Source organism: Peromyscus californicus, unplaced genomic scaffold (assembly GCF_007827085.1).
Source record: "Peromyscus californicus insignis strain IS unplaced genomic scaffold, ASM782708v3 Scaffold_12__1_contigs__length_115047231, whole genome shotgun sequence".
NCBI lineage: Eukaryota > Metazoa > Chordata > Mammalia > Rodentia > Cricetidae > Peromyscus > Peromyscus californicus.
This window is the reverse complement of record NW_026294413.1, coordinates 89,629,958-89,651,859: the sequence shown is the minus strand read 5'-3', so window position 1 is coordinate 89,651,859 and position 21,902 is coordinate 89,629,958. Positions and strand designations below refer to the sequence as shown.

General features: G+C 42.8%; 1 protein-coding gene across 16 annotated transcripts in view; it reads left to right on the top strand.

The window, feature by feature from the left end:
- Erc2 (ELKS/RAB6-interacting/CAST family member 2) overlaps positions 1 to 21,902 on the top strand; it is a 906,926-nt gene that overhangs the window by 155,070 nt on the left and 729,954 nt on the right. For 11 of the 16 annotated variants that reach the window (XR_008217165.1, XR_008217166.1, XM_052733784.1 and 8 more), the window contains exons 3-4: positions 9,463 to 9,486; positions 10,127 to 10,543. Coding sequence is in view for 14 of the 16 variants with exons in the window: in XM_052733784.1 (XP_052589744.1) it covers positions 9,463 to 9,486; positions 10,127 to 10,543 (441 nt within the window). In the remaining 2 variants the exon portion in view is untranslated. The remainder of the gene's footprint in view (positions 1 to 9,462; positions 9,487 to 10,126; positions 10,544 to 21,902) is intronic. The other 5 variants (XM_052733788.1, XM_052733791.1, XM_052733792.1 and 2 more) reach the window with 1 other exon arrangement.

Genomic DNA, 21,902 nt, shown 5'->3' with positions numbered 1-21,902 from the left:
GGACCTGGCTGGAGGAAAATGGAGTCTCCTTGAATCTTTTGGATAATACTGTGAGATTCACACAGTTACTCCCATTTAACAGTTGGCCAAACTATGGCTTAGGCAAAGGCTCAGGTTAGCTCGGGGAAGCCATGGGAAATGGGAAAATCTCAGTTAATTTGTCTTAAGGCCCACACTTCTCCCTGAACTGTAATTGGACAGTGTTAGCACGAGAAGAGAGACAGGACTTCACAGACGAACATCACTTTTATGAGATCTTACCACTCCCTTTATAGACCATCTTCCCGCCTGAATGCTAGATATCAAAATGCTTCTAACCCAGGGCCTACATATGTCCAAGTGCCTTGGTCCTGGCCTCTACCTCAGCAGTGGAGGGTATTTGGGAGGATAAACTGGCCTTGCTGGTATATGGAGAGTATGGCCCAGTTCACACTTGCTGTGGAAGGAACATTTTTCTGAACTCAATGACAAAGTAGGTTGTTCACCCCCAGTTTACAGATGAGGAATCAGGTTCAGGCTAAGAAACACATTCTATATCACACAGCTAGGACATGATCTGGCCAGGATTAGAACCTGCTCGAGAATCCAGCATGCCATATACTGCATTACCTTCCCCTTCTGTGTGAGTGGGTACCTGTGAAGGTCAGAAGAGAGTGTTGGATCCCTTGGATGGAGCTGAAGTTACAGACAGTTGTGAGATTCCAGATGTGGGTGCTGGGAATGGAGCTTAGGTACTCTGGAGGAGCAATATGTCCTCTTAACCACTGAGCCTCTTCCTCCCTCCCTCCCTCCTTCTCTCCCTCCCTCCCTCCCTCCCTCCCTCCCTCCCCCTATTCCTTCCTTCCTTCCTTCCTTCCTTCCTTCCTTCCTTCCTTCCTTCCTTCCTTTTTTCTTCCCTCCCTTCCTCTGTCCCTCCCTCCCCCACTTCCTCGATTCCTTTCCTATTCTTTTGAGACGAAGTCTCACTCCAAAGCTCTGGCTGGTCTGGTACTTGCTATGTAGACCAGGCTGACCTTGGACTCTCAGAGATCTGTATGCCTTTGCCTCTCAAATGCTGGGATTAAAGCCTTGAGCCCACCAGGGCTGGCTTTTCTTGTGTTTTTCTGTTGATCTTGTTGAATTTATGGGATTGTACTGTAGGTAATAATCTTTTGGCATTTTATGAGTAACAATTTTTCTCATTTTTATGGTTTGTTTTTCATTATATATTGTCTTTGTGTAACAGAAATTTCTGATTTTAATATTGTCAAATTTATCCATCATCTTTTTCTGGCTATTTTTTCCTGTTAGTAGCATAGTATTTTTCTTATTTTTTTTTTATAATTTATAGACTCTTGATGTTCCTAAGTTTATAACCACATAATGTAGTTGATAATGTTAGAGGTATTTTCCTTTCAATCCTTCTAATACTTAGCTTCTGGTCTTGCTGTTTTGACTCAAGCCTCTGGGAGAATGTTGTCTAAGTGGTGCTGACAGGGGGCATGACTTCCTTTCCTTTTTAATGGGAATCCTTCTAACACTTATAGTAGGCATTTATTCCATGTATACAGTGGACATACACTTTAGGAATGGTTCTCCTTATTCCTAGTTTCCTTAGATTTAAGCAAACAAACAAACATGAATGACTATATGTTGAGCTGATGGCATATTTTTTCTTCTTTACTGTGATTTTTTTCTAAAAGAAGTGCAACTAGGTTATACATTCTATATTTCTTTTATGAGTTTGACTTTTTTTTCTGAGCGGTACTCATGGTCTGAGGGTGAAGTTGAGCTATAAGTCACTTTCTTCATGTTCCAGTCTAGCTGTCGTGTTGTTAGTCAAGTCTCAAGGGATGAATGGAGAGATTCTCCAAAAGAGTATATAAATTGGAATCATCTGGGCTTTCTTAAAGGAAAGACTTTTGAACCATGGATCCTATTTAATAGTGGCAGAACTTGCCAGGCTCCCATTTCTTCTAGAGTTAGGTTGTGGAAGATACTTTTCTAGTCATTTGTTCGGTTCATCAACAGTTTTTGGTCATTTGCAGTTCTTGGTCGAAAGTTAAAATCATTGGCATGCCATCTTTTAAGTATTGCCGTGTGTTGTGCTTTTTGACACATTTATTAGAGTTTTCAAAGAACCGACGACTCTTTGGATTATCTCCATTGGGCCTTTGTTCCCTGTTTTACCTTATCTATGAGGCTTTCATTTATAATACTGTAGTTTTCATTACTACATGATTTTATTCTTTTCCAAATCTGCCATTTATTTTGGAGTGTCACTTTTACATCCTTAGTTCTTCACTGTTTCTTTGGAAAATATTCATTTGTATACTTACACATTTCAGAAACATAACCTGTTCTGTTTATGACTATCAGCTATGAATTTTCCTAGTGTCTGACACTTTTCTCCAATTTCTTCATTTTGTGTAGCATTTTTGCCCCTGACAAGGGCTTTGTTCTTGTACCCCCAGAAGATTTATGTTTTTCTTTTTCGGGGATCAGGGGGTGCTAAGCTACCTGAGACCATTCTACCCACTGTGCAGACCTGGGCATGAGAGGGAAACAAGTGTGCTGGCTTTGTCTCAGTTACCTTTCCAGCTCAGTGTTTGCATTGGCATTTGCTCTTGTGAGAGAGGGACTAGAACTTTATTGTGTGCAGGTGAGTTTTATCTTTCTCTGTCTCCCTTTTTCTTCCTACCTTCTCTTCCCACTTCTTTTTTTCCTTAGAGGTTTCTCCTTTTTTGTAAGCCTAACTATACTTGGAAGGGGGATTTACTTTCATTTAGCTGTAGTGTAATGGGAAGATGTATCAGAAAATGTAATGATGCCAGGAGGAGGACGAGGAGGAGGAGGAGGAGGAGGAGGAGGAGGAGGAGGAGGAGGAGGAGAAGAAGAAGAAGAAGAAGAAGAAGAAGAAGAAGAAGAAGAAGAAGAAGAAGTAGTTGATATGATTTCCCTCATTGTTCTAGGATACAGTCACTGAACTTCCTTGTGCTTGAGATTGAAAATAAACTGGATTTACCAAGTTAGTTACCATGCCATTTACTTATGTGTAATATAAGAAGAGTCCTTTACGACATTCCCCTTTTATGGGCTGAATTGCTCTTTGTCGTTTCTATTGCGGGGCAGAGTTTAAAGTATATACCTAAGTAGGAAGAAAGGTTAAGAAGGGACTGGTTAAAGGACACATGTCAGGGTACACATGGTATAGTCTACTTGTGCTTCTTACAAAATGGTTGCAGCCAGTAGCCTGGACTTCTACTGTTATAGCTACTGTTCTCTCTAAAGTCTTTCCAGTGGTAGGCCATAGAGAAAGGAGCTTGCCTTTTGAGCTTTGATTCTCTATGGACAACTGGAGAATGATCCTAGCATCAGGATGGTGAGTGAAGGGGTTTTAGATCCTTGTTCAATACATGCACTTTTGTACTTGAAGGAGGTTATCTAAGATGCAAGTAGTTTGGTACCCAGGCCAAAGGTTGAAAAAGGGGGCTGTCCTGTCCTGATGAAGGAGGGCCCTGGAAGGGCGTTTATCTCTAATGAGCAACACAATGGAAGGCTGTGGGAAGTTGAGCCACCATGATGACGAAGAGATTCCAAAGAGATGGTCCTGCAATACAGTCTTGCAGGTTGCTGTTTTGTAGGCTTATAATTACTTAGCCAGTGAAATCTAAGAGACTGACTTCAAAGAAGTGCATTTTCACGACTGAAGAGTGGAACATGATTTCAATTGAGGGGGTTGAATAATGTGAATACAAGGGAAATGGAAACTGGCTATTATTTTTCTGACTTTTGACTCTTGGAGAAAGTACTATAGCTCTGACAGAGATCTTACTTGTACTGCAACCTTGTCTTTTAAAGAATATAACATTTTAATGAATTATTTGAGAATTTCATACATCATACCATCAAAATATATTTTGATTGTATTCACCTCTCTTTCCTCAGCTCTTCCTGTCTTTGTCACTCTTCTATTGCTGTGAAAAGACACCATGACCAAAGCAACTCTTACAAAAGAAGGTATTTAATTGTGGGCTTGCTTAGAGTTTCAGAGGTTAGTCCATTATCATCTTGACAGGAAGCATGGCGGCACACAGGCAGACATGGTGCTGGAGAAGTAGCTGAGAGGTCTGCATCCTGATCTGTAGGGAGGGAGGGAGAGAGACAGAGACAGAGAGACAGATAGAGAGACAGACGGAGAGATACAGAGAGAGGGAGAGACAGAGAGAGATAAGGCCTGGCATGTTTTTGAAACCTCAAAGTCTATCCCCAGTGACACGCTTCCTCCAACAAGGCCACACCTCCTAATCCTTCTAATTCTTTCAAATAGTGCCACTCCCTGGTGACTAAGCATTCAAATATATGACCCTATGGGGGCCATTCTTACTCAAACCACACCACTTCCTAAATCTACCTCTCATCTCCCCTCCAAACTTCACATCCTTAAAAAAAAAAAACAAAAAAAAAAAAACAAAACTCACTGAGTCCAATTTGTATTGCCCATATATGCATGAATGTGGGGCCATTTATTGGAGCGTGAACGATCTACCAGGGACTAAACTCTTTAAAAAAATACTTTCTCTTCCCTAGCAGCCATTAGCTGTTAGTAGTTCCTCAGCTGGGTGGGGTGGGGGCTCAGGAGCTTCTCCTCCATGTGTGCTGGAGTGTTGACTGAGCTAACCTTATGCAGGTGCAGTGTAGGTACCCGCAGCGCGGCCAGTTCCTTAGTGCAGTGGGCCTGTCATGTCCAGACAGCACTGTTTGGTTCTGGCCCTCCCTGACCTCTGGCTCTTACAATCTTCCTGCTCCCTCTTCTGTGATATTCTCTAAGCCTTGGGGGACAGACATCTATATTATGTCCCAAGTGTGGCTGAGCATTCAGTAGACACTTATTCTCTGCACGTTGTCCAGTTAAGAGTTTTTATCTTAACCACCACCCACTGCACAAAGAAGTTTCTCTGATGAGGACGAAGAGGACAGACTTGCCTTTGGCAGCTAGTTCTGTCAAGGTTTTTAGTTATCCACACCACCAGTTTCCTTCAACAGATGGTCTTTTGTCAACTGCCCTTGGGGTATCCCCTACCGTTTAAGTACTGCGTGGGGTCAGTACTGTGGAATGAAGTTATTTAGGTTATGTCCTATCCTTCCTGTAGGACACCCTATGGCAACCTAGTGTCACAGTCTAGAGTCACACCGTTTTTGTCTACTTTCCCAGTACCAAGTGCAGGATCCCCGACAGGAAGATTTTTGTCTTTGTTAGAGCGCAGGTGTTCTCTTGGGCCTGTAACCTATATGCATCTGCTGTTCTCCTTTGTAAATAAGGTCGACAAGCTAATTTTTAAGTTCTCTGAAAGCCCTGGAAGATCCGATTCCATGTCAACAGGTGGGTTACTCTCTTCAGACTGTAGGGTTTTGTTTTTTTTGTTTTTTTTTGGTCTTTCAAGACAGGGTTTCTCTGTGTTGCTTTGGAGCCTTTCCTGGAACTCACTCTGTAGCCCAGGCTGGCCTTGAACTCAGAGATCCACCTGCCTCTGCCTCCTGAGTGCTGGGATTAAAGGTGTGCACCACCACCACCTGGCTAGACTGTAGGATTTTGTTGTTGTTGTCTCTGAAGTGACCTTAGTTCATTCTGACTGGTGGGGTGTGTGCTCTGTGCCTGGTACATTGAGCTTTGCGAGCAGTAACTCATTTAATCATCATTAAGTGATTTCACTTCATTGAGATTAATACTTCCTATGTCTACTGTATCCCTCTTACAAACATGGAAACTGAGCAGCTACTGTTTTTAGTGCACAATTTGTTATCAAGGGTGCTATCACATTTTAAAATTATGACTGTCTTTGTTAAATATATAACCTGAGATTAGGATATCTGGTGAATTTTTGAAACTGATTGAGCTATTTTTTAATTTTATTTTTTATTATAGTGCCTTTGTACATGAGCATCCACATCACAGTATGCCTTGGGAGGCCAGAGGACAGCTTTGTGAATTTAATTTTCACCCTCTACCCTTATATGTGTTTCTGGGATCAAACTCAAGTTTCCAGGCTTAGGAGGCAAGAGCCTTTACTGCTGAGCCATTTTGCTGGTCCAAATTGAGTTTCTTAAAGATAGAATAATTGGAGATAAAAAGGGAGAGGCAGGATTGGGGGTGGGGGGAGAAAATGAGATCAAATGAGATGTCTTCATAGACCCTGTCTTCAAGGATATGAATTTGAAAGATGATCAAGACTTATCAGGTATATACATGTTGCTAAAGGATCCTTTGTGTAGAAACAAGGTTATTCCTTCTTGAGTTTGGACATATTAACATTAAAAGAGAGTGAAAACTAAATGCAAGCATACATTTGCGACATTTAGGAAGTGAAGTTTAGACTGAGTCTCACATTGTATTTGCTCATGATGAACTCATTTTGTGACTAATAGACTAATGGAAAAGTATTGTTGCTTAATGACATGCAAACCTATAAGTATCTATCCTATCTATTTTTCTACAAAAGCCAACCTGGATAGGTTGGCTAATTCTTAATTGCGAGGATCGCTATAACTGTTATGCATGCCCACCCGTCTGCTCTTAACCACCCATTCTTCTTTGGCACACTCTGAAGGACTTGTGCCGCTTCGGAGCCCACATGCTGCCATGGTTCAAGCAGGGCTATCTATGAAGGGCAGACTAGCTAGATAAGCACCTGGCTAGGCTCCTTATCAAGCTGAGGGAGCTGGGACAACATGCTCAGTTTGTCTACGTTCTCATCCCTTAAGAGTGGAGATTGTAACAGTGGATACCACTCTGGGCTGTTAGGAAAGTTGGCTAGAGCTTGGAGCTGTGTGTGGCAGATGGTAACTGCTGTCCAGATTTTCACTGTGACTATCCCTTATTAGGTTTGGTTTCTCTTTGGCTCTGAATATTTCCATGGGCTCTTCATTTTGCAGCTTTACGCTGTGGACAGACTCTCACTTCTCCTTGAAGACACCGCTCTGTGGTGGGATCTACATAGCCCTCCCCTACGTGACCACCTCTCTGTGTGTCCAGCCAGTCACCCAGCTATGACTTTCTGTCATGACTCTCAGGACACAGTGTCTCTTCTGTGGCTTTACTTCTTTACTTGTCTACAGGAACTGTGAGCATGAGCTATTTCTTCCTCTTGTTTCTATTTGTGAGTCTGGGAGATAGAAGGTAAATGTATACTGAATGGATAAATGGCCCTCCCCTCCTCCCCTTAAACCCAGCACCTGATGCATTATCCTTGTTATTCCACCCAGGAAGAAATGGACTGAGCCCTACATTTTAGATACAAAAACAGAGGACTAGGGTGATAGACAACTTGCCCAACCAGGGACAGTTCCTTTACTGTCATCTTGCTGATGTTGACATCTGTGATCAGAGCATTTCTGCAAATTTGTTTTGGAATCTCCTTCTGACTTATTTATGAATCTTTTAAGAAAACCTCACAAAAACAAACATTAATTTTGGTTGCTCTCAGGAAAGACAATTTCCATTCTCATCATCTTGATTCAGCACATTTGTCTCCAAATTAACTTGGATCAACTCAGAAACCCACACCACTATCAGGGGACAAAGACATGCTAGCATAAAGCACATTTAAGTAATCAGAAGACAGTAGCTGAAGTGTATCCCAAAGCAGGGCCAAAGTTTGTCCACACTCCATTGCAATCTTTTTGATTGGTTTAGAGATTGGGCCTTGGTGGAAAAAGATCCTATGGCCCTGTGCTGTTAGTTTATACTTTCTGTGACAGCTTTATTAAGGTAAAAATTATTTATCTTGTAAGAATAAATGGTTTATCCCTCATAAGTACAAATTGTCAGTTTTTATATATTCACAACTGTGCAACTAACACCACCACCTAGCTTGAGATTGTGTTTATCACACCGGAAGTAGTTACACCCTCTTCATTTCCTGCAAACATTAATTTATCTTTGCCTATGAATGTGCTTATCTGGATTTTGTGTAAGTGGAATCACACTATTTGTGGTCTTTCGTGATTGGCTTCTTTTTCAGGGTCATTCTTTAGTTATATCACCCTATTTTATGCCTAAATAATATTTCATTGACTGGATACATCACAAATATGCATGATTAATTGATTGGCATATGGATTATTTGTACTTTTTGGCCAATGTAAATAATGCTGCTATAAATATCTGTATATAAACAACCTGATAAAGTAGAGAAATAAAATTTAGTATATTTCTCTAATGGAATAAAATTTAGTTATAGAAAGCAATGGAATACTGATACTTACTAAAACAGGTATTAAACTCTGCATATGAAACCAAAGAAACCATTTATTTCATGATTTCACTGATAAGAAATGTCTTTCATAGGCAAACTTTTAGAGACAGAAAGATTACTGGCTCCCAGGGCTTTGGTCTTGGGAAGGAAATGGGAAATAGATTGCTAAAAGGTGCAGAGTTCCTTTCTGTGCTGAGAAACATGATACAAACTGTGTTGGAACAACTTGTGAATAAAAGACCCTGAAACTTATATTTATAAGATTACATTGTATCGCAAAATAATCAGCAGTCTATGTCAATGTGTGGCATTCAGTACCCTGCCAGGCACTGTGGCACACAGCTAAGAAGGAAAATGCCCCTCTAGGGACTTCTCATTCCCAGTGTGAAGGCGAAGTTCGAACTTGTAGAGTGTAATCTGGCAGTGTGCCACGCTGTGCTAGTTTCTGGGTGGAGCCTACATTCAGAAAGATCTCAGCACCTCCAGGTATCAGCTACAGGGCTTTAGACAGACTTCAGATGTTGACTGTTCCAGTATTTATATAGCTCAGACATAGTATTATCTGTGCCTTACGACACCATGAGTCCCTGTGGGCGGGAGTCATGTCTTAGGTCCAGCTTGATTCCTCTGCTTAATGTTGTGGTCTGGTTCACAGGCAGGATTATGTGTCTGTGAATGAATGAGTAGCTGCTATTTTTGAAGCCTCCTGGTAAGTCCCTGGGCAAAAACCATCTTCAGGCTTGTGGCTGCCTCCTCTGAGCAGCCTGAGGTTGGTCTGGACAGGAAGACATGAATTCACCAACTGACTTCATTCAAGGGTTTCTTTTTCCCAGCTGTTAACTACTTTCTCTGGTGCTCTCCACTATGGTGACTGGAAACAATGTTTGGGTACTCAAGAGTGTTGTGATTTCCTCTCTGGTAAGATAGCCAAAAATTGTGGGTTGGGTCAGAGAGAGAGGGAAACAAAAGGCTATTGAAATAAGCCTTAATTGGCTTTTCTTTTTCTGTTCTTTCTTTTTCTTTTGTTCTTTTTGCGTTGACCCAGCATCAATGCTCTGAATTGTGTGTAGCTTCTGGGTGTTGGCTTAATGAGAATTTGTTTCTTTCGTTCTTCTGTGAAGGTACTCTGTGTTGATTAAGTTCTTTTGTTGAATATCCTTTGCTTGCACTGGACTTTTCTTTATGTTGATTTTTTGCTTCATTTTTTTTCATTTCCCATGCTGTTCAGTTACTGGATGCCAGAAGAACCAAGGTTTGTCCACTCTTTGCAGCTTATTTGTTTTGCGCTGCGTAGCTTCACCTCCTCGTGTGTCTGAATGTGTTGTCTGTGTCTCCATTTACTCCCTTTTGCTTGCAGAGGCAGTAATCCTGTTTACTAAACCTGTTCACAGCTTTATTTGTAAAAAAAAAAAAATTAAAGTCCTCGTTTGTGTCTACTTGTATTGGATGCTATTAATTTCATTTTTAAATGGATATGCATTTATCATGGAAAATAATGGATAAAGAACATCTTAGGAAACAAGGAATACTGAGTCTGGAGTGTTGTGGGCCTAAGAAGGTGTGTTTCATGAAAGTTTCCCTCTAACCCTTTCCCTTCCTAAATTAAACACCGTAGATGTATAATTTCCCATGTGGTTGACACTAATATACCGTTTCTGTGTGTGTGCACATATCTCTTCTCCTAAGACATTCAGAAAGCATCACTGAATTAATTACCCTCTTCATGTGCTGTCCCATGCTTCTGAAGTCACCGTGGAGGACTTCATAGCTGGCCCCTGGACCTCATGATTAACATTCCATCGTCATGGTGTGGTAGCGGCAGAGAGCCAGCACGTGGCCCGTTTATTAACTTTCCTCCTTTCTCCTCTCCCACCCCATCTTTCTCACTGTAGCACCTGCAGTTGACCATCCAGGCCCTTCAGGATGAGCTGCGGACCCAGAGAGACCTCAACCACCTCCTGCAGCAAGAGAGCGGCAACCGGGGAGCGGAGCACTTCACCATCGAGCTGACGGAGGAGAACTTCCGCAGGCTCCAGGCGGAGCACGACCGGCAGGCCAAGGAGCTGTTCCTTCTGCGGAAGACGCTGGAAGAGATGGAGCTGAGAATCGAAACACAGAAACAGACTCTCAATGCCCGAGATGAGTCCATTAAAAAGCTCCTGGAGATGCTGCAGAGTAAAGGGTTGCCATCCAAGAGCCTCGAGGATGACAACGAACGCACGCGGCGGATGGCAGAGGCCGAGTCTCAGGTCAGCCACTTGGAAGTGATTTTAGACCAGAAGGAGAAGGAGAACATACACCTCAGAGAGGTAAGAGCGTTCAGTCAGCTTCCCCAAGCCTTGCTTCCGGTACTGAAATGTACCAGTCAGCTATCTCACAGGTTATGTAGCCTCATCCCCCAACCCTGGCTCCCTGATCTGCTCTGCCCGTGGCTGGTAAAGTCGAATCTGGCATGCTCGCTCTTCGGTTCTCATCACACATGTTCGGTTATTATTCACGCGACTGCAGCACCACAGTCACTCTCAGGTGCTTCCGGTCACTTTTCCGCAGGTGACTATGGTTTTAGAGGCTTTTAGGCACAGGTCTGTTTAAGTTTGGTTGTGGGTCAAATCTCTCTTTAAAGAAACAAAATAAATAGGTGATTAGCAATACAGTGGACCCAAGCGTTTTTATAACTGATTCAGGGACAGGCTGCATGGAAAGCAAAACACATGTGTGTTTTTGGGAAGAATGGTAAAATGTACAGAGCAACTCTGAACATTTAGGTCTAAGATAATCCTCGTCTGCGTTTACATTTGTCTAGGACAGACTGTTCCAGGGGTTCTGAGTATGTGTTTTATCCTCAGTATTAAATCATTTGAAGTCATCCGGAGGCAGTTTCTTTGGCTGGCCACCACTGCTGAATGTTGAGATGCTCAGATATCTGAGAATTTATAGTTAGTTAAAGCTTAGAAGAAAACGTGGGTGTCAGCCAGGGCTTGAAATTGTTACCACGGTTTTCTTGCTACTGTGGTAGAGATGGATCTAAAAACATCATGTAGGCAAAACTGGTAAAGGGAGACACATACCACGCAGCAAATTGTGAGCCTTAGATGTATTTTCTAAACACCAATGGCACTGAAAACTAATTCCGGAGTCAACTAGATTTCTTGGTATTGAATACCTGTTTAGATGGGCAGCTGCCTTGAGAGTCCCTTGTTTGCTGTTAAGGAAGCGTGGCTTCCTTGCTGAGACTTGCTAAGATACGGATGCTCCCATAAGGTTTCCCTAACATTGTTTGTATTTGTTTGGAGTACTTTAGCAGACTTTGGTCTAATTTTCAAACCTAATGTCCTCTACTCTTAATCTCACTTGTTTTATTTTCATGAGGTCTTAGCCACGTATTTTGGAAACCACATTAAAACCATATTTTGGTTTTATATTAAGATACTTCAAGAGGTGTTTTGTTGGCCTATTTCTATTTGAGTTCCAAGGGTGTGAATGTGGTAGGCAGATTTCTAAAATGATCTCCAGTGGTCCTTATAGCTTGGAATTCACACCCTTGTGTAATTACTTTCTCTCGAGGACTGGATAATTCTAGAGACTTGCATCTAAAAGATACAGTACAGCAGAAGCAATGGCTGTTGATGCCACTTCCAAGATAAGGTTACATACAACTGAAACTTCTACCTTGCAAGCAGAGCTTGTTGCCTTCATAGTGTTTTGATAAATCAAGCAGCTGTATAGAATGGCTGGATGGTAAGGACATGAGGGCAACCTTCAGCCAACATCCAATGAGGTGAGGAGGTGCTCAGCCTGCATGCCAACAATGAAACCTGCTGGCAGCCACAGCTGAGCCTTCAGATGAGATAATAAGTGATAGGCTGAACACCTGAGCTGCAGCCTTGTGAGACATCGTGAAGCAAAGGACCCAGCTAAGCTGGGCCTGGTCTTTGGACCCATAGGAAAAACCAAAACAAAACTATGAGGTAATGAACATGTGTCTTTTGAGTTGATTAATTTGGGAGTCACCTGTTGTGCTGCCGTGTGTGACTGACACAGCAGAGCAGCAACAGCCCCTCTGTCCTTCTTTGGGAGCCTCCAGTCTAGTCTACAGAAGAGCAGCGCACATCATGATTGCATGCAGATGGGTTAGGTTTTTGCAGTGTTACTTGGGTTGTCTCAGAATTGTCGAAGGAGAGCATCTCTATCATTAGGAAAAGCTGCTGCTTTAGTTTGGGGGCCAAAGGATGATGGTGTGGATGTAGCTGGAGCAGGACGCCAGAGAAACCGCCAGTTGCAGCACACACACACACACACACACACACACACACACACACACACACACTCACACACACACACACACACACACACACACACACACACACACACACACACAACCCCCCTCCCCATGCTGGGTTCTTGTGGTCAGAGTGGAACCACTGCTTGTAACACACACACACACACACACACACACACACAATCCCCCTCCCCATGCTGGGTTCTTGTGGTCAGAGTGGAACCACTGCTTGTAACACACACACACACACACACACACACACACACACACACACAACCCCCCTCCCCATGCTGGGTTCTTGTGGTCAGAGTGGAACCACTGCTTGTAGCACACACACACACACACACACACTCACACACACACACACACAATCCCCCTCCCCATGCTGGGTTCTTGTGGTCAGAGTGGAACCACTGCTTGTAACACACACACACACACACACACACACACACACACACACACACAATCCCCCTCCCCATGCTGGGTTCTTGTGGTCAGAGTGGAACCACTGCTTGTAACACACACACACACACACACACACACACACACACACACACACACACAATCCCCCTCCCCATGCTGGGTTCTTGAGGTCAGAGTGGAACCACTGCTTTTCTGCTTTAGATTTTGCTTCTAAGTAGCACTTGAAAGATGCTGCCTTGGTTCCTTGGTGCGGTCATTTCCAGTTAAAAGAATAGAAACACAATTCATATTTTTTCAGAAGTTGATTGGTTCTCACAGAGGTCTGTTGTGGATGTAGATCATGCTTAGACCCTTAACATCAGTTTGAGAGGTGTTACAAAAGGGGCATCCTGCACACTCAACTAGTTTCAGTGATTATCAAACCAATCAGATGAGCCCTAATCTTGGCTCATCAAGAACAGACAATGTGTAAAAAGCATGCCTATGTTAAAAAACGTTAATTTTAAACTTGGATTCAATGAACATAGTTTAGAGGTTTAGAAGAAACTCCTTTTCCAAGAGAAGAGTGTAATCTCTTGTGAGGTCCTTGGTTAAATTTTTAGGAATTTGGGGACCCTGCTCTCAAGCCATTGATCACTTGAAATTGGTCATGGTTGGAACATTTACATCTTAGAAACTGACAAATGCTGCTTTTAGATTACATGGAACTGTTACTCCTATCTTCCAAATAGACTCTTGTCTCTTCAGCTTACCTGCATTGATGAAGCAGGCTGATCTGTGAAGAGATGGATGTGAAACTCAGCTGAGTAGAACCTCCATCCAACATATGGTGAGGACTAGCAGGGCTCATCCATTCCCAAGAGCCATTCCTAAAGTTTAGCAGCATACAGCTGATAAAATTGCAGGAAGACTTACCAACGATATTAGCAAGAAGCGGCGTTTCAGAGCCTGGAAGTTAAAAATTGGAAGAACTGTGACTTTAAATTCATTAGCCATTCATAGTTCAAAATTTCTCCACAGTATCTGAGTGGTTGGTATTGTGTAGAGGCTGTGTGCTGACTCCACTGAATTCCTAGAGATGCCTCATTCATTTGGTAGTTCATTTATTCACTAGTTAAGGGAATTGTTTGTGTGTTTGAAACAGGGTCTACTTAGTATTCCAGATTGGTTTTGAATTTGCTATATAGCCTAGGCCGGCCTCAAGCTTGTCATCTTCCTGTCTTAGCCTCTGGAGTCCTGGTATTACAGGTGTGTGTCACTCGTTGCATACGTTTTTATTAAGTATCTATTTGAAAGTATGAAGTGATAACTGATAGTTCAGCTCGACTTTCGTTGTGAGAAATAGATGGAAAAATAGAGAAGTGTTATGAAAGGGAGAGTGAGGCACAATGCCCCGGGTGAGGCCAAATTCCAGTTTGGTGGTTAGGAAAGGTTTCTTGCAGGGGCCTGCGGTCATGATCTGAGACTTCAGTGACACCAGCTAGCCAGCCAGGTGAGGACCTCAGACGACTGTTTCCCTCATGTTCTGGGAGGTAGGTGCTACTATTTGCCCATCTTCCCTGGGGGAACGGAAGGACAAGGGACATCAAGAAGCTTGCTAATGTCACATAGGTAGCAAGCGGTAGAGATGTCTTATGGATCAGTTGACTTAGTCTCAGCTCTTATATCATTTCATTATGTCCCCTTCCTAGGAGCATCTTTGCTGGAGTGTTCTAGGCAGAGCAGACATTTTGTGGGATGATTAAAAAAAAAAAAAAAGGTCACTTCTAGACAGAGGACTTAGGAAAGGGGAGAAATCTCAAAATATGTGACTCACTTTTCTCTTACTGCACTGGTGTTCTTCGTAATCATGTTTCTGACCTATAAAACACATAATACACAAATAGTTGTTTCCCATTACCGAAAGTCTGGGTTACTTCCTTCATTAATTATTCTTTAAGGCAAATTCCACTGTAAGCTGTTTCCATGTTTTCTACGGAGGCTAAAAAATGCGCTTCTATCACAGTATTTTCATTTTTTTAGTAGAACAATATGTCCGACAGCTTTCGTTATTAAACCAGTAAGAATAACTCAGCGTGAATATAGAAACTGCCTGACCTCTGCTAATTGAAGTGAATTTAAAGCAGGATTTAAAGTGTACTTGAGGTTTTTACTCCAGTGTGTTCCTGATTCCTTTTTCATTATGTGCAGCTCAGCCAGGTTGGGGCTGTGGTGCAATGCCGGGGGAATGGAGTGCTAGTGGCTTTATGATTCATATTCAGGCGGAGGTTGGACCTCACAGATATCCCATCTCCAGGCCTCCTACAGTCCATTGTTCCAGGCACTCTAGAGTTGGCAGAAACTGCACATGAGGCAGGGTGGCTTACTTTAGTGTCCTCTTGTTTTTCTGTGGTCTGGAAAAGGCTGAGAGCGAAACTACTCCTTTGTGGAGCAAGAAACAGCAGCAAGAGCAGCAGCGGTAACAACAACAAAATAAATGTGATGATCTCCACTTATTTGGAATGCTCAAATCATTGCCAGGAGCTCCAACTGACATGCGAAGGGTTGGCCAAGACTCAGTATTACTCACTGTGTCATCAATGTGTTTTCATACAGGTTGATTTGATAAGACAGTGTTTGATGTGATAATGGCTTACCTTGTACTCTAGCTTTTTCTGCAAACATCCTGTTCCATCTAAACTTTCCAAAATACCATTGATCTCACTGAAGAGAGAAAAAACACACTAGGCTATTCTTACATTTATTAGACTTCTACTTCTTAAGGGGTCTTAGAGTAGAATCAGAGGTCTTTGGACTTGCCCTACTGTAGGGTGTTGGGTGGAAGGGTCTATCTTGTGCTGCTATGGGTGTTGATGTTTGATGCTGATTTCTTGGGGGACGGTTAGCTTTTCTTCAGTAGTAGAAGCAGAAGAACACTCAAGCCACTGGGACTAGGGTTACTAACAGCCCAAGGCCAGCAAAACTCAGGACACAGGGTCTGAGTTTGTCTTCTGTGCTGTGAGGAGGCAGTGAGAAGTAGATAATGTGAATTTCTGGTCAATGTCTGTATCTATCTAGAATGTTCTGAGGCCAGTGGAAGATCCACCAAGGCCAAGGTTGTCACCTTGGTATTCTTGAGCTTTAAATCTTTTATCGATGGCTCAAACCTCCCTCATGTAATTTCTGCTCAAATTTCTACATGATGCTCCAGTCAGCCCCCACCCCCTGTCAAAACCATGTGGCCTCATTTTCTTTAACATGCTTGTCCTTGGTTCTGCTGACTACACTCCAGTTTTGCTGATGAAGGCATATCTAATTCTGACTCTACAGATTCAGTGCATTCTATTTCTACTCATAAGGCTTATCACAGAAAATATTCCAAATACATGAACTTAGCATTTTATGTACAACGTCTTTTATAAGATTTCTTTTCCCATGTATTACAAAAAGTACACAGTTATTTCCTATTTTAATAAAATGCATTAAAAAAACCTAATCAGTACTCTGTGAGTATTCTCATACCTCAATATGGCCTGTAGATGTTCAACAAATATTTTAGTGAGTGGAAATGATTTAAAATCCTTAGAGAATTTCTCGGTGGTTTATTTTGGGTACATATTGAATATAGGCATTAATACTATGAGAGTATCCATGTCAGCTTTGTGATTAAAAACAGATCACACTAATGCTCACTTTGTGTGTCCTATGCTATATTGCGTTGTTACCATCCTTAGTATATAGGTAAAGAAATCGAGACACAGAGTAGTGAGTTATTGTCCCCAAATGGTGTGCAACAAATGTTGGAGCTGTCACAACTCGGTTTGGCTCAAGCCTTGTACCACTCTTGGGCTGTTCACTAAGAGGACAATGAGTAACAGTTTAAAGGGAGGAAAGCTGGTGAGTGGCTTCACGTGTGGCCGGCTCAAGAGCAGGAATTCTTACCAGAAGTTTTGGGTAGTCCCTCCAAAGTCACTACATATTACTGGGAAAACTGGTGTCTTCTCTTGGGGTTCTTAGTCTTGATAAAAGAATTTAAGAACTGATTCACAGGGAAGCTCAATAACAATTTTATTAGAACTTAAAAGAAAACTCCAGGGCAGACAAGCTGTAATCTTGGCCAGTTACCCGGGAAGGGGCTAGAGGAGGAGAGAAAACCATGGCACTTCTAAGTAGCTGCAGGTAGGCAGGTAAGCAGCCTCCTGAAGGGGACGAGAGCGTCCGAGAAAGTGAAAAAGCCCCAAATACTAAAGAAGGCATACTTAGGCTCTGGCCAGTACCCAAAAGAGATGAAAAAGAAGAAAGAGGAAATGTTACACCTTTCTGAGTCAGTACTCAGAAAAGCAGGCAAACCTAACGGAGTCCTGCAGTGGCTCCATAGTGACTGTATTAGGGGTGGGAATTCTGGGAAGAAGAAGTACATTATCTCATTAACAGATAATTTACTCATCCTGTCTCTTTCAACAACTTTTATTTTTATTTATGTGTCTCTCTGTGTGTACCCGTATGTGGGTATATGAGTGCAGGTGCCCATGGAGAGCATTGGACCCCTGGAGCTAGAGTTTCAGGCAGTTCTAAGTCTTTCAGAATGGGCCCTGGGAACTGAACTCCAGTACTCTGAAGAGCAAGTGCTCTTAACTGCTGAGCTGTCTTTCCATTCCCTTTAGCATGGCTTAATATGGTTTCCCCTTCCCAAGGGGTGGTCCCTCAGCTGCGTGACGTGACTGACCTGCTCACCTGGAATGCTGTTCTCCACCCTGGCCAGAGATTCCATTCTCTTGACTAGAAGGAACTAGTTTTCCCTTTATGGGCCTTTGCTACTACTGTAGCAGAAGAGTCTGACGGTAGAAAAGCATGGTTAGAGACCAGACCGTCAAGTTAAGGCACAGATGTGAGAACGATGCTGGGTTTAGGAAACTGGGTTGGGAGCAGCTGAAACTCTGCCTTTCAAGAGGCAAAGGAACAGCTGGTTTGGGTTTAGGTCTTTTGGAACTCTTGAGTACTAGACACAAAGGATTGGCTTTTACTCCATGAACGCTAGCAAGCCTTTCAAAGCATTTACCCTGGGGAGTATGGCATACGATATTGATCAGTTGAGAGTGGATTTAGGAAGAGACAAAGTCAGGGAGTGAAGTTAGAAGGATGTTGTGCCTGTTTAGATGGGCAGTTGTCTAATCTGGGTGGTGGCCATGGAAGTTGAAGGGATAGTTCATCTCTAACTGTAGCTAAGGCATTGATAACTCATTAAGTGCACACTGGGAGCTTCAAGGAGGAACAGACAACTATTGTGAGTTTCTGTGTGGGCAGATGGTGGGACAGTGGGTAGGTGAGAATTACTAGCAAGAGTACAGAGGCTGAGGAAAAACTCTGGATGCCTTGGGTTTGTTGAAAGCCTGCAGCCATGGTTGTGAATACAGGAGAAATGATATGAAGTCCTGCCTAAGCACATAGAACATTTCTCGTGATTGCAATTTTTTTTAAAGACTTTTTTTATTTTATGAGTGCTCTATCTGCATGTACACCTTTATGCCAGAAGAGGGCATCAGATCCCACTATAGATGGTTGTGAGCCACTTTGTGGTTGCTGGGAATTGAACTCAGGATCTCTGGAAGAGCAGCCAGTGCTCTGAACCACTGAGCCATCTCTCCAGCCCAGCAATTTTTTTTTCATGGAAACCTGATAATTTGTGGCCACCAAGCCTTCCATGTACATAATTCTATGACCTGCCGTTTCTCATATACTAGAATGCCATACTTCTTTGTGCCTTTTATGAGTAAACATTTAATTTTGACTGTAGTATCTCTTGAGGTTATGTGGGGTTTTCACTGACAGATGCCAATGCAATAAATTCTCCTTGTTCTCAGTAGGTTCCATCTTCCCTATACACTTCATGGAGAATGGGTGCCAAGGAAATATTTCAGAAAATGCTCCCTTTGTACCCAGGTTAACAACAGGGCACATCCACAATGAGAATTTCATAGCTTTACCCTCCCCTTTCAGATGACATACGGAATATGCACCAATAATTCATTCTGCTTGGCAACTTTTGCTTGGTCTTCAGATTCTGATATATCCTTTAAAGTTGAATGCTATATACTAATTTGAAATGGGTCAGGCCCTACCCCTATTGATTTTAACGAGTGTAATTGGCTGCTTTTTACAGTAACAGACTGGTAGAGCCCCAGGGGGCCATTAGACACCAGGCAGTCCAGCTGCTGAGAAAGGAAGCAGGCAGCAGACTGCTGTACAGTGAGAGGCCGGGGGAGGGCAGAGGATGTCGGGAAGTTGTGCTGGGAGAGGCTGACTACTGTGCTCATAACCCTCCAAACAGTATTCTTTCGGTATCAGACATGATTTTATCACAATCATGATTTATTAAAACAGTCGCCACAAATAAAACCTCAGCCATAAGAAAGGCGTACAAGCACTTGTAGTGCGAATAAATCAGTGTGTTTCATAAGCTGTGGCCATGGGGAGTTGAGGCAGACTTGGCTACGTCAAGGTCCTCTTGTCTAAAGTAGGAGCACTAACTAATTCCTTACTGGTGGAGGAGGCTTGGTAATTTATGGAACATGCTCATTTAATGATCCCCACAATCCAGGAAGGGCACTGAGGTTCAGGGAAACTAAGCTTTGATGATGTGTAACATTTACTGAACACACACTAGGATCAGCCAGGGCTAACTACTTTTTAAGAAGTTCCATTTTATCCTCTCAATGAGGTGGATGGTGGCTTTTTTCGTCCTCTCGGATGAGACAGTTGTAGCATAGAGAGGTTATGTGACTGGTCCGGTTTCTCAGGTCAAGTCGAGATGGGTCATGGATTCAATTTGAGGCATGTTTATTTCAGGCGTCTTATTTCTAACCACTCCTAACCACATCCAGGGACTTCAGGCTGACCGAGAGTGAAGACCACACACTAGGATCTTGTCCTCTGACTTGTTCTGGGTCTTGTGACGCTGATCTCGACACACTTGGAAAGACGGAACCTCAGTTGAGGAATTTTCCCCAGCGTATTGACCTGTGGGTATGTCTGTGGGGCATTTTCCTGATTTCTAATTGATGTAGGAGGGGCTCAGCCCACCATGGGAAGTACCATCTTTAGGTACATGGACTTAAGAAGAGTGTACAAGAGATGCTGAATATGAGCCTCTTCCTGCGTGGTTCCTGCCCGAGTTCCTGTCCTGAATTCCTTCAACAGTGGACTCTGATCTGTAGGATGAAATGAACCCTTTCCTTCCCAAGTTGCTTCTGTCGGTGTTTTATCACTGCAGCAGAAGGCAAACCGGAACAGAAACATTCTTTGGTAATGCAGAAACCATTTCAAAGTTTAAAAAAAAAAAAAGCAGCTCTTATCTGTTTTCCTTGTTACATCTTGGTTTTTAATTAAAAAAAAATATCAAGGCAAGGTCCCATATGGCCTAGGATAGCCTCAAACCCAGGCCAGTCTTCCTGCCTCAGCCTCCTGAGTGGTTGGGTTGTAGGCATGCACTGGCTTCTGGCCCCATCTTGTACAGGGCCTGTTGAAGGAGATATTATTAATCTGTGAGGTCCCTGAGCTGTGGGATGGGGGGATGGTGCTTGTAGAAGGTACATCGTGAATAGGTCTTCCCAGTAAGGAATGATGCCCTCCGCACTAAAGAGAAAGTCCCAGCACATATGAGCAGTTGGTAGAAAAAGGAGAAAGGCAAGTTGAAGTGTCATAGTAAAAATTGTGTTTACTGATATAGCTAGGAGTTGGCGAACTGTATGTAGCCTGAGCACCAAATGCCATGCCTGTTCCCGAACCCTGGCCTTCTATTAACAGATAATAGTATTTATTTCTTTATTAATTAATCAATTTGTTTATTTTAGTGTTTAATTTTTTTTTTGACAGGTCTTACTTTGTAGCCCAGTCTGGCCTGCAACTCACTATATAGCCGAGGCTAGACTCCAGCTTAAGGTGATCTTCCCATCTCACTCTCCTGAGTGTTGGAATTCCAGGTGTGAGGCACTGTGCCTGGCTGGATTTTACCCTTTTAAGTGGTTACTTATAAAATGATCATATAATATCTCCGTGTAATATTCTCTATATTGCCTCTTGGCTTATAAAGCCTAAAATATTTACAGCCTGGCCCTTTAAGGAAAGCATGCCGACTTCTGATTCAGATAAATAAATACTTTGAAAAATCAAGACGTTTGGTAAAAAGCCTGTCAGCAATTAGCTACATTTTATTTCCCTAGCTTTTGAGAGGTTTTTCTAGTCAGAAGACACACTTTCTGTCTTTTTTTTTTTTTTTTTCTTCTTTAAAATGATTAGACTTGTAGTCCTGGAAATATTGGCAGTTAGCACAGATGGCCGCAGTTCTTTCAGGAGTGGTGAGTACTGGGATGGTAACTTCTGTGGATTCCAGAGGCGGGGGGAGAGGTATTCCCTAACTCCATGATGCACCTGACAAGTCTATCGTAAAAGTTCCGAGCCAGTGAGGACTTCTTGGCCTGATGACCACACGCAGTTGGGTTGGTGAGATGGCTCAGCAGGAGCTGGTACTTGTCATCGAGCTGGACTCCCCGAGTTCAATCTCTAGGACCCACATGGCGGATACTGTGGAAGAAAAGCTGTTCTCTAGTCCTGACCCTGCGGATATGCTGTGCCCCGTAGGCCCCCTGTGGTGATTCGGATGAGAACGCCATAGGTTCAGATGTTTGAATATTTGGTTTAGGAAGTGTGGCCTTATTAGAGGAAGTATGTCACTGGGGACAGACTGTGAGGTGGCACAGCCATCTGCCAGTTTCAGTTTGCTGCTTTTGCTTCATGCCTAGGGTTGAAGATTTGAGCTCTCAGCATTCTAATTCAGTAGCCATGCCTGCTTCCCGCCACACATCCCCACTGTGACGGCCGTGGACTCGTCTCCCTTTGGAACTGTAAGCCTAAATAAAACATTCCTTCTGTAAGTTGTCTTCATCATAGCAATAGAAAAGTAACTCATACACCCCCCTTATAGATAAATG